The following is a 13,619-nucleotide window of genomic DNA, read 5'->3' as shown; positions in this document are numbered from 1 at the left end:
AATCCTTGACCATACCTTCATTAGACTCAGTTGCATCTTAATGACTGGCACAACCTGTTGCTATAGCTACTAATTACTCATCATTTGTACTAAATCATTAGCGTATGAGACAGCTGCAACGGACAAATTGCAAATCTGGTCCAATGTATTTGTGCGGAGGGAGTTCCGATAGTCTAGAGCACCTGGTCTGAAATCACAGCGGGATTGTTAGCTGGCTGATGGAATGGTTTGTTTTAGACGGCACCATGCTCATTTATTTGAACAATTTGTCTTGATTCTCAGATCATTTATTGATCTTTACACAAACGAGGCCTGTTAGGGCATGGGAACGTTGATGAGGCAAGCGTCACCTTCACCCTGTGCCCAGGTTAGGGAGCAAGTGGGCTCCCCCCACACAGAAGCTAAAAGTTAGCACTGTTACAGATTCACATCGGGGTGTGGGGCTGATTTGTCAGTTCAAGTCCCTGTTCTACATACTGATTACATCGGTCGTAAGCATTCATTTAAAAAATTGACAACAGCCTCCTCTGCAGAGATACCTTTCCCTTTAGCCCAGGAAAGCTGCTATTAACTAGACTGTGAATTATATTCCAAACTGCTGACGAATTGATGAAGTGTCACCAGGTGATTACATGTCAAGGAAGTGCAGCATTTCACGTCTAAAAGGCCAGGTTATGAAATTGCCAGCAATTCAGCTAAGTGAGCCATGGACACAACGTAATTACTCCAGATGAATTCAATCATCCTGCACATCGCACATGTAGATACACAGGGCAGTCAGATATGAGAATCCAGCCTTTAAAACATGGCTTTCACAGGGAACAGAACGGGAACAAAAGTGGGAAATGTAACTAAAATCGCTCCAAGTCACTGCTGCCTGAATACTTAAAGACGGAGATACGGAGAATTGTTTTCTCTCAGATGTTCGTGAATCTTTGAAATCATAGATTATCATAGAATTTACAGTGCAGAAGGAGGCCATTCGGCCCATCGAGTCTGCACCGGCTCTTGGAAAGAGCACCCTGCCCAAGGTCCACCTCCACCCTATCCCCATAACCCAGTAACCCCACCCAACACTAAGGGCAATTTTGGACACTAAGGGCAATTTATCATGGCCAATCCACCTAACCTGCACATCTTTGGACTGTGGGAGGAAACCGGAGCACCCGGAGGAAACCCACACACACACGGGGAGGATGTGCAGACTCCGCACAGACAGTGACCCAAGCCGGAATCGAACCTGGGACCCTAGAGCTATGAAGCAATTGTGCTATCCACAATGCTACCATGCTGCCTCATCCTCAATAGGCGGTGGGAGCAGAGTGCTTGAGTATTTTTAAGGCAGGGGTAATTAGATTCTTGGAAAGCAATGGGGTAGATGGGAATGTGAAGTTGTGGTTGAAATCAGATCTGTCGTGATCTTACTTAATGTGCAGAAGTTTTGAGGGTCTGAGTGACCTATTCCTGCTCCTAATTCATGTCCGTCTGAATACTACAAGTTATTCTTACAAAGGGACATGAGAGAAAACCAGGAACAAACCGTGGCCAGGATTTCGTGCTCGCCTGCCAGCGAGCTTTTAAACAGGAGGGAACGTAAAATTGAAGGAACAGGATACCTTCTGGGCTCCCGCCTGCCCCGAGCTCACATCGATTTCACCCTGGGGCAGGATTCCCTCTGGGCTCCCGCCCCGAGCTCACAGCGAAATCACCCTGGGGCAGGATTCCCTCTGGGCGCCCGCCCCGAGCTCACAGCGATTTCACCCTGAGACAGGATTCCCTCTGGGCGCCCGCCCCGAGCTCACAGCGATTTCACGCTGGGGCAGGATTGACTCTGGGCTCCCGCCTGCCCCCGAGCTCACAGCGATTTCACCCTGGGGCAGGATTCCCTCTGGGCTCCCGCCCGCCCCGAGCTCACAGCGATTTCACGCTGGGGCAGGATTCCCTCTGGGCGCCCGCCCCGAGCTCACAGCGATTTCACCCTGGGGCAGGATTCCCTCTGGGCTCCCGCCCGCCCCGAGCTCACAGCGATTTCACGCTGGGGCAGGATTCCCTCTGGGCGCCCGCCCCGAGCTCACAGCGATTTCACCCTGTGGCAGGATTCCCTCCGGGCTCCCGCCCCGAGCTCACAGCGATTTCACGCTGGGGCAGGATTCCCTCCGGGCTCCCGCCCCGAGCTCACAGTGATTTCACCCTGGGGCAGGATTGCCTCTGGGCTCCCGCCCCGAGCTCACAGCGATTTCACCCTGGGATAGAATTCCCTCCGGGCTCCCGCCCGCCCCGAGCTCACAGCGATTTCACGCTGGGACAGGATTGCCTCTGGGCTCCCGCCCCGAGCTCACAGTGATTTCACCCTGGGGCAGGATTGCCTCTGGGCTCCCGCCCCGAGCTCACAGCGATTTCACGCTGGGGCAGGATTCCCTCTGGGCGCCTGCCCCGAGCTCACAGCGATTTCACCCTGGGGCAGGATTCCCTCTGGACTCCTGCCCCGAGCTCACAGAGATTTCGCCCTGGGGCAGGATTCCCTCTGGGCTCCCGCCCCGAGCTCACAGAGATTTCGCCCTGGGGCAGGATTCCCTCTGGGCTCGCGCCCCGAGCTCACAGAGATTTCGCCCTGGGGCAGGATTCCCTCTGGGCTCCCGCCCCGAGCTCACAGAGATTTCGCCCTGGGGCAGGATTCCCTCTGGGCTCCCGCCCCGAGCTCACAGAGATTTCGCCCTGGGGCAGGATTCCCTCTGGGCTCCCGCCCCGAGCTCACAGAGATTTCGCCCTGGGGCAGGATTCCCTCTGGGCTCCCGCCCCGAGCTCACAGTGATTTCGCCCTGGGGCAGGATTCCCTCTGGGCTCCCGCCCCGAGCTCACAGAGATTTCGCCCTGGGGCAGGATTCCCTCTGGGCTCCCGCCCCGAGCTCACAGTGATTTCGCCCTGGGGCAGGATTGCCTCTGGGCTCCCGCCCCGAGCTCACAGTGATTTCGCCCTGGGGCAGGATTGCCTCTGGGCTCCCGCCCCGAGCTCACAGAGATTTCGCCCTGGGGCAGGATTCCCTCTAGGCTCCCGCCCCGAGCTCACAGTGATTTCACCCTGGGGCAGGATTGCCTCTGGGCTCCCGCCCCGAGCTCACAGAGATTTCACCCTGGGGCAGGATTGCCTCTGGGCTCCCGCCCCGAGCTCACAGAGATTTCGCCCTGGGGCAGGATTCCCTCTGGGCTCGCGCCCCGAGCTCACAGAGATTTCGCCCTGGGGCAGGATTCCCTCTGGGCTCGCGCCCCGTGCTCACAGCGATTTCACCCTGGGGCAGGACACCAGTCCTTGGCCCAAATGAAGCCCTTAAGTGGCCAATTATTCAAGCCTGATTTGGCTGCGGGGCATCCAGAGCGGGCAGGGATCGGGATGGTGGGAAGGGAAACCCGCCATCTGAAATATTCAGCTCATGTTATTAACTGATCTTCTGTTCTGAGGGAATTGCTAGTCACACAGACGCACATGAACGTGTGGAAAGGTAATGGTTTAATTTTAAATCCCGAGATTGATCTAGAGTTCTAGGGCTGAATTTTATTTGGTGCTGTTGCCATGGTCCTTGAAGGCCTCCCCATCGGTTAAATAGACAGGGAGTGGGGTGTGTGTGTGTGTGTGTGTGTGTGGTGGTGTAGGTGCGAGACTTCCTGAGAAAACAGGTGCCGGCCTTTCCGCTGCTGCCGCCACGGGGGATACAGGATAGAGTAGTCTCCAGTACCTGGGTGGGAGAGGGGAAGGTATCGGATATTTACCAGGAGCTTTCGGGGGCGGAGGAAACTCCGGTGGAGGAGCTTAAGGGCAAGTGGGTGGACGAGCTTGGAGGAGAGATAGAGGTGGGTCTATGGGCAGATGCCCTAAGCAGGGTTAATACCTCCTCATCGTGCGCTAGGCTTAGCCTGATACAATTTAAGGTAGTCCACCAGGCACACATGACAGCGGCTAGGATGAGCAGGTTTTTCGGGGTTGAGGACAGGTGTGCGAGAAGCCCAACAAATCATGTCCACATGTTTTGGGCATGCCCGAAGCTTAGGGGGTTTTGGCAGGGTTTTGCTAAGGCAATGTCCACGGTACTAAAAACACGGGTGGTGCCGAGTCCAGAGGTAGTGATCTTTGGAGTGTCGGAAGAGCCGGGAGTTCAGGGGGTGAAAGAGGCCGATGCCTTGGCCTTTGCCTCCCTGGTCGCCCGGAGACGGATCTCATTAATGTGGAGGGACTCGAAGCCCCCAAGTGTAGAGACCTGGGTTAGTGACGTGGCTGGGTTTCTCAGTCTCGAGAAAATAAAGTTTGCCTTAAGGGGGTCAATTTTAGGGTTCACCCAGAGGTGGCAGCCGTTCATCGACTTTCTCGGGGAAAATTAAAATGTCAGCAGATGTAGTGGATCGCTGGCAGAAAGGACATCTGCTGGATTGTTCCTGCCTCCTAACCTCAAACTCCATTCCCTAAAGTGAGTTTCTATGAAAGGTTTGTCATTTAATTCTTGCTCAGAATTGTTTGTGCAACGTCAGTTTCCAGTCTCTGGTAGCCAGGCTTCTCGTCAGTTGTGAACATAGTTCTCCCTTCGCTTAGTTAGCCGATTACCACAATGTTACGATCGTCAAACTTACCGTAAACATTCAAAACGAAGGTCGGGAAATTCAACCCCCAGCAGACCTCAGACATTCCACCCAAACTCCCCGGTCAGGTGACCAGGAGCAGACCAGCTTCAAGAGGAAGAATCCCAGGCTGGGAACAGGGATGGGTCCCAAATGAAGAGTTCCAGAACGGGGACAGGGACAGGGAAAGGTCCCAGTTCAGTTCAAAGGGAGAGACAATAAACAGGCTCTGGACAGGAAACGGGCTGCAGGAAGCAGTGAAGAAGGCAGCAGAGGTTTGGTGACTCCATATTGTGGGTTAAGGTTTAACTTTGGATCAGTCGTGTTCTGCTTCGCCTGGCTGGAGGAGTGAAGTTGTGCTTGTATGTTAGTATTTGAGTGTATGCTCGGGAATATCAGGAGACGAGACTGGAACCCTTTGATGTAGGCCGTTGTCGATGCCGTCCAAGTTGGAGCGATGTTTGCAGAGAATTCCCAGGTTAGCTCTTTGAAGGCCAGGATTGGAATCCCTAGTGAGAGAGACAGAGTTTCAGCGAGTTTGGCTGACTCTCCATATCACTGAAGTCCGGGTGGGTTGTGGAGAAATCGCTGGACTCTATCTTGGTTGCATCTGGCATTTATTGTGTAGTGTGGTTTGTTTGACCCAGTTGCCTGTTAATTCACGTTGACTCCGACTCACTCGGAAAGTTCGAATATAATATCGATGTTGTAAATTATTTTTAGCATTCTGACCTTGAATAGTAACGTTTATTGTCAAAACCTGCGGAATCTTGTGGCTTTTTCGTTATTGAGTCATAAATTTCAAATTTTGTTCAGTTTAAACAAAATGTTATTGGTCCCTAACCGGATCATACCAACAATCTGGGGGTCTGGCCAAGGGTCATAACAATACACAACAAGCAAAAATAAGCCTGAGGTCGACACACTCTAATGTGTGACACTTCCACGTGTGATGGTCTTAATTCATCACTTTAAACTACTCCTACTGCTGGCAGCAGTGATAAAATAACCTTCAGAATTTCACCTTAACGTCACACAGCTCAGAGTGCTCATCAAACACAGTCCCAGTTTGGGAGGATGGAACCTGCAATGATACTGCTGCGTTCAAGTGGGTGTAGATTGAAATGTCACAACCTTCACTGTTCGACGCAGGGTCACTCACCAGTACTTTATTAAATGACCATTCACCAGTGAATCCCGGGCACTGTAACCAGGCTAATCAACTACGCTAGACATCAGAGTGGAGCCTGTCGCTGCCCCGAGCTGATGGCCGTTTCCTAGTTGGGATTGAGGACTCAGGACTCCAGCTGATTTTCTCTTCCTAGCCTGAGGGATCCGAAGGTTCAAACCACTAACTCCGATTTAAAGTCACTGAGCACGGATCAGGGTGGGAGGTGGGATCAAGGGAGGAAGTGGGAATGCTGTGCACAAGTTAACTCTGTAACTACCCAGAGACACAGAAAGAGCACGGCCACCACCTCCAACATGCTAGATCAGCTGAGGGAGAGCGACACTCACAAATAACACCAGCAGATTCGATCATCAGAGATTGGAAACTGGCACTGCACAAAAAAATCAGAGCAAGAAATAAACAACAAGTTTTTCAAAGAAACCCCAGCCAGGACTAAAGATTAGTTTCAGGATTTAAATTGAAACAAACATTTGCACCAGCACTAAGGTGGGACTGTGCTTCTGCAATGTACAAAATCCCTTCCACCAGCAGCACTTTCAGAACAGGAGGGGAGCTAATCAGCGAACAAAATTATTATTGCTGGTTCCAGGTTCCAAAATAACTGAATCAGACAAATGGGCACAAACCCTAAAGTCCGACTCAAACGAGAGCGAGAGGGATAGCGGGCTACGTTTGTAGAGATGAAGTAAATTCTGCAGAGGTTCGTGAGACTATAAACATTCGATGTTGGGGCGAATGGTCTGTCCTGTGTGACCCCCTCCGCACACACACAAATAAACGGTTATACCTTCTACTCTGCGCAATCATCCCACAGACCTTAACTTCGCAGGTCACACATTCCATTGCCCGAAGCTCGCTACATTCACAGGAAATGAGCTGTGGCTTGATTCTGCGCAAACATTCTCAGGTAAACTAGCAGAACTAAGAATTATTGGAGAAGGCAACAGAGAGGGTGCCCAACAGGCTCAATTCCGTACTCGGTTATCATACCTTGAACACTGAGCTCTGCCTGAGCATGCAGCGTCTTATTGCCAGACTCTGCGATACAGTCGTAAATCCCAGCATCGTCCTCTGTGACATCACTGATCTGCAGGCTGCCACTTCCAACCAAAGTCAACTTCTGGAATCTGCGGCATTTAAACAGACATTAGCAAGAACACAGCATCATCAGATGACAGAACACCTCCTGAAAAATAAGCTGAAAACAGCAAGAATAAAGACAATAATCGTGTTAACTGGTGAAAATCCTCCCCCACACCCCCATCGCCTGCTGAGTCAAAATCCTAGAACTTCCTCCCTATCAGCAGCGAATGGGTGCCTACAACAAACAGACCACCACCTTCTCCAGGGCAACTAGGGATGGGCAATAAATGTTAGCTTTGTCAGAATTGTTTAAAAATCTCTTGATGCTTTGGATCATAATATGCGGTTAAACTACTCTTCCTCCGCGACACATGACACGTTCATTTGCCTTTAATGCGAAAGGGGAACCTGCTTGGTCCTCACTATCTCACTCCAATCAGGTTCACAGGAGGAGAGGACAATGCGCATATCAGGAGTTCAGCCAGTTCCTTTGTGCCGTCTTCATCTTTATGAGAATGGGAAATCCAACTTCACACATATTCGTCGCGAATGGCAATAGCAACAAAATGCTTGTTTTACTCAGCATTGAATACTCTAGGGAGATGCTACTCTAGACTGCTGATAACCTCATGGACCTTGGCATATTTTTAATGTGCTGTGACAGGTCAGGTACAGCAGCGTCGTCTTTTCATTTGGAGTCAGCAGCAAGTTAATAACTGACGCTGGGGTCTCAACCTCAAAAGGAATTTTTCACCCACCACTTCTCTTTCAAAATCAGAAACTTTTCCTCTCATTTGCCAGTATTTTCCTGCGTATAACACACATGGGCTTTGTATCAGTTTAGCACAGGGCTAAATCACTGGCTTTTAAAGCAGACCAAGGCAGGCCAGCAGCGCGGGTTCAATTCCCGTACCAGCCTCCCCGAACAAGCGCCGGAATGTGGCGACTAGGGGCTTTTCACAGTAACTTCATTGAAGCCTACTTGTGACAATAAGCGATTTTCATTTCATTTCATTTCCTTATTTGCATTGGTGCAATTGAAAAAACCATACATCAAGAAATCATCTTAATATTGCTTTGTTCCTGAGTTAAGTTCCTTCTTTGCAGGCTGTTCACCAGACGCCTTGGAGCTAACACGAGCACAGCTGTGTCCTGCCGTGGATTCCCCTGAGCAACTCTTTCCAGCAGACTCAGATGTGAGATCCTGGTCAGTAGGCACACTACCCATGCATGTCTCTGGCCATCTCATGCTTGTAATAAAATGATCCTTCTTAAGAACATAAGAACATAAGAACTAGGAGCAGGAGTAGGCCATCTGGCCCCTCGAGCCTGCTCCGCCATTCAATGAGATCATGGCTGATCATTTGTGGACTCAGCTCCACTTTCCGGCCCGAACACCATAACCCTTAATCCCTTTATTCTTCAAAAAACTATCTATCTTTATCTTAAAAACATTTAATGAAGGAGCCTCTACTGCTTCACTGGGCAAGGAATTCCATAGATTCACAACCCTTTGGGTGAAGAAGTTCCTCCTAAACTCAGTCCTAAATCTACTTCCCCTTATTTTGAGGCTATGCCCCCTAGTTCTGCTTTCACCCGCCAGTGGAAACAACCTGCCCGCATCTATCCTATCTATTCCCTTCATAATCTTATATGTTTCTATAAGATCCCCCCTCAGCCTTCTAAATTCCAACGAGTACAGTCCCAGTCTACTCAACCTCTCCTCGTAATCCAACCCCTTCAGCTCTGGGATTAACCTAGTGAATCTCCTCTGCACACCCTCCAGTGCCAGTACGTCCTTTCTCAAGTAAGGAGACCAAAACTGAACACAATACTCCAGGTGTGGCCTCACTAACACCTTATACAATTGCAGCAGAACCTCCCTAATCTAAAACTCCATCCCTCTAGCAATGGAGGACAAAATTCCATTTGCCTTCTTAATCACCTGTTGCACCTGAAAACCAACTTTCTGCGACTCATGCACTAGCACACCCAGATCTCTCTGCACAGCAGCATGTTTTAATTTTTTATCATTTAAATAATAATCCCTTTTGCCGTTATTCTTACCAAAATGGATAACCTCACATTTGTCAACATTGTATTCCATCTGCCAGACCCTAGCCCATTCACTTAGCCTGTCCAAATCCCTCTGCAGACTTCCAGTATCCTCTGCACTTTTTGCTTTACCACTTATCTTAGTGTCGTCTGCAAACTTGGACACATTGCCCTTGGTCCCCAACTCCAAATCATCTATGTAAATTGTGAACAGTTGTGGGCCCAACACTGATCCCTGAGGGACACCACTAGCTACTGATTGCCAACCAGAGAAACACCCATTAATCCCCACTCTTTGTTTTCTATTAATTAACCAATCCTCTATCCATGCTCCTACTTTCCCCTTCATGCCATGCATCTTTATCTTATGCAACAACCTTTTGTGTGGCACCTTGTCAAAGGCTTTCTGGAAATCCAGATATACCACATCCATTGGCTCCCCGTTATCTACCGCACTGTTAATGTCCTCAAAAAATTCCACTAAATTAGTTAGGCACGACCTGCCCTTTATGAACCCATGCTGCGTCTGTCCAATGGGACAATTTCCATCCAGATGCCTCGCTATTTCTTCCTTGATGATAGATTCCAGCATCTTCCCTACTACCGAAGTTAAGCTCACTGGCCTATAATTACCCGCTTTCTGCCTACCTCCTTTTTTAAACAGTGGTGTCACGTTTGCTAATTTCCAATCCGCCGGGACCACCCCAGAGTCTAGTGAATTTTGGTAAATTATCACTAGTGCATTCGCAATTTCCCTAGCCATCTCTTTTAGCACTCTGGGATGCATTCCATCAGGGCCAGGAGACTTGTCTACCTTTAGCCCCATTAGCTTGCCCATCACTACCTCAAAGAACAAAGAACAAAGAAATGTACAGCACAGGAACAGGCCCTTCGGCCCTCCAAGCCCGTGCCGACCATACTGCCCGACTAAACTACAATCTTCTACACTTCCTGGGTCCGTATCCTTCTATTCCCATCCTATTCATATATTTGTCAAGATGCCCCTTAAATGTCCCTATCGTCCCTGCCTCCACTACCTCCTCCGGTAGTGAGTTCCAGGCACCCACTACCCTCTGCGTAAAAAACTTGCCTCGTACATCTACTCTAAACTTTGCCCCTCTCACCTTAAACCTATGCCCCCTAGTAATTGACCCCTCTACCCTGGGGAAAAGCCTCTGACTATCCACTCTGTCTATGCCCCTCATAATTTTGTATACCTCTATCAGGTCGCCCCTCAACCTCCTTCGTTCCAGTGAGAACAAACCGAGTTTATTCAATCGCTCCTCATAGCTTATGCCCTCCATACCAGGCAACATTCTGGTAAATCTCTTCTGCACCCTCTCTAAAGCCTCCACATCCTTGGTGATATCAATCCTCTCAAGGTCCTCACCTGTCATAGCCTCATTTCCATCAGTCACTGGCATGTTATTTGTGTCTCCCACTGTGAAGACCGACCCAAAAAACCTGTTCAGTTCCTCAGCCATTTCCTCATCTCCCATTATTAAATCTCCCTTCTCATCCTCTAAAGGACCAATATTTACCTTAGCCGCTCTTTTTTGTTTTATGTATTTGTAGAAACTTTTACTCTCTGTTTTTATATTCTGAGCAAGTTTACTCTCATAATCTATCTTACTCTTCTTTATAGCTTTTTTAGTAGCTTTCTGTTGCCCCCTAAAGATTTCCCAGTCTGCTAGTCTCCCACTGATCTTTGCTACTTTGTATCTTCACAGTCCTCTTGCCTTGTTTGCTAACAGATAGAAAATAGAAGACGCTCTCCTCTGTGATTTGGTGCCAAAAGCACATATGTACAGGGTGCCTGATGTTACGTGTACGTGCAGGGCACATGACCTGCTCACCGCTGCCACTTAGAGTCGGAAGACTGCACACGGCCTCGTTTCTTTCAGTTAAAAGCCAGTAGCAGACCCCGTTCTCAGTTTAAATGCCGGAAGCGGCCGTTGGGCGCTTCTCCCGTAATCGGGACCACCGCAGGAACACGTGACCAATCATTCCACAACGCCCCCCCCCCCCCCCCCCCCACCCCAACCTCCGACACCAGCCAGCGACCCACCCGCAAGTCGTGACCTGCACTTTGAAAAACCTTGGTTCACTGAATGGCAGTGGTGGTTGAATAGTCGCCAATGTCTGGTCACATACAGAAGGAAAACATCTTGAGCCACAAATCAGAGGCTCTTCACTCAAGTCAGCATTTCCCAGAGAGAAAGGAAAAGAAAATTGCCCAAAACGAGAAATTTGTCTGAGTAGTTTTGCAAAGACAGCGCTCTTTCGCTGGGTTAATTTGTTTCTGATGTAATATCTTGGATATCGATACACAGGTAAAGGGTCTCGAATGAAGCTTTCCGAAAACTGGAGATGTCCAAAAATCTGACATTTTTTAGAAAACGGCATGCGTGAATTTTAATTCTTATTAAATTGAGTAAAATCACTGACCAGTCTGTTCAGCTAGGTGCTGCATTGGCACAGGGGAACGCCACATTAATTATCAGCTTCATGTGACGGCCCTCCTCTGCACTGTAAGCAGCCCTGGACCCTACCTGACCCGGCTCAGCCTAATCTGCCTACTCCAATGCTGCAGTTGTATAGAACCTTGGTATGGTCGCACTTGGAATATTGCGCACAATTCTGGTTGCCACACTACCAGAAGGATGTGGAGGCTTTGGAGAGGGTGCAGAGGAGGTTCACCAGGATGTTGCCTGGTCTGGAGGGTGTTAGCTACGCGAAGAGGTGGAATAGACTCGGACTGTTTTCATTAGAAAGACGGAGGTTTAGGGGCAACCAAGATTATGAGAGGCATAGATAGAGTGGATAGGCAGGCACTCTTTCCCAGGGTGGAGGGGTCAGTCACCAGGGGGCATAGGTTTAAGTTCCGTGGGGCAAAGTTTAGAGGAGATGTGCGAGCAAGGTTTTTTACACAGAGGGTGGTGATTGCCTGGAACGTGTTGCCAGGGGAGGTTGCGGAAGCAGATACATTAACAGCATTCACAAGGCACCTTGACAAACACATGGATAGGATAGGTCTAGAGGGTTTGGCCAAGGTTGGTATCACGACCGGTACAAGGTTGGAGGGCCGAAGGGCCTGTTCCTGTGCTGTATTGTTCTTTGTTCAAAAGCCGGCAAAATCTGAAATCCGGCTTGACTCTGTCCCCAAGTCCACAGTTTTGAGACACTGTACCGGTATACACATGATGTGCAGCTCATAACAAGATGGCCTGGGTTATTGGGAGATTTTTTTCGTGAAGGAAAGAACTCACAGGCGGGTTTGAAACGCATTCTCAGCTGACATTCCTGCACATAATGTTACGTGGTTGGCAAGTCACAAACCGCTGGGTTTAAGGGGAATTTTTTTGAAATTCAACGGCAGTTTGAAAGCCCTGGCAGGCTGTGTTTCAGAAGAGAATCTGCAAATGGAATGCAGATACAGACAGGCAGCCATCACATTAAAAACTCTTGGAATTAAACACAAATTAATAAAACGTGGGTCTGTTTTTGGAGCCTCGTCCTGTGGTTTGTATTTGAATCTGATTCTCTCTAGGGCCTCCTCACTCAAGGCCTCTTCAGTAAGGAGCCTGCCCGAACCCAACAGGAGCTGAAATATTCACATATTTGGCAGTTTTTGGCCCCATTATGTCTCCGTCTCAACATCACCACACTGCGAGAAATAGTATGGAAAATCAGCAAAGTTTTTGACAGTTAAATGTACAAGGAGTCAAGCAAGAATGTCACTGGGGCTTCGGAAGAGGTTGAGAGCAAAGAATTAACATACTGATGGAGAGAGAGAGAGTGTGAGAGAGAGAGAGAGAGAGAGAGAGAGACTGCTTAATGGACTACAGCTTAGAAGCAGAGAATCTCTCACATGCTTACAGATGCTCTCACAATTGTCTACACATACGCTGGGTCAATTCTAACCTGTGCAATTGGGTGGGTTTTGAATGGGTTATAATCTCATCCATAATAACTCGAGTGAGGACAAGCTCACACTCAACGAGATACGATCTTCCCCACAGATTGCAACCACGAGGCACAGGCTCGACGAGGGGTGTTTGAACGAGGTCAGACCCCAAGAAGATTAGTCTGAGTGGCTGGAAATAGAGTTCTGTCTGGCCATCACCATCACTATGTTTGGAAGAACTGTCTATAGATTAGATTACTGTACACGCGAATATTCACTTTTGCTATCAGCTCCTGGCAATACTTTAAGGAGAATTTAAACAGGCTTGGCCCATTTTCCATAAACTACTTATTTCCTCAGTCTTGTAAATGCTGAAGAACAGAGTTTACATGTTTTACAAAACCCTAACAGCAGCCTTTAACTGCACAATATCTACTTTAACACCATGTGGTCTTCACACTGAGTCACTGATACAAATTTGTAGCAAGCAGCAACGGCCTGAATGGACAGTAATCTGCATTCACCATCGCCCAGTACCCTCGTAGCTGGGAGCTCCATTTGATTACCTCGCACTCCAGTATAATTTATTGAATTAGAGACCATCATTAAATCACACGTACATCCAGTGGAAAGCAGCCATAAATCAGTACTTTAAAAAAAAGTTTATCTGATAGATTCCTGCTGTTTCCACAGTTTCCAGCACCACCTAAAAGCAGCTGAAGGAAAGTCCCTGACAATCCGCACCCAGCCTCAGGCACAGCTTTAACTGTTACACTC

At 48.9% G+C, this 13,619-nt stretch overlaps 1 protein-coding gene across 10 annotated transcripts in view; it reads right to left on the bottom strand.

Annotated features, from left to right (window-relative positions):
• LOC140404308 (neogenin-like) overlaps positions 1 to 13,619 on the bottom strand; it is a 223,681-nt gene that overhangs the window by 91,711 nt on the left and 118,351 nt on the right. For all 10 annotated transcript variants that reach the window (XM_072492648.1, XM_072492655.1, XM_072492651.1 and 7 more), the window contains exon 5: positions 6,788 to 6,924. In XM_072492648.1, coding sequence (XP_072348749.1) covers positions 6,788 to 6,924 — 137 coding nt within the window. The remainder of the gene's footprint in view (positions 1 to 6,787; positions 6,925 to 13,619) is intronic.

The sequence above is a fragment of the Scyliorhinus torazame genome, chromosome 30, assembly GCF_047496885.1.
Source record: "Scyliorhinus torazame isolate Kashiwa2021f chromosome 30, sScyTor2.1, whole genome shotgun sequence".
Taxonomy (NCBI): domain Eukaryota; kingdom Metazoa; phylum Chordata; class Chondrichthyes; order Carcharhiniformes; family Scyliorhinidae; genus Scyliorhinus; species Scyliorhinus torazame.
Note: the sequence above shows the minus strand (reverse complement) of the source record. Positions and strands in the feature narration are given on the sequence as shown.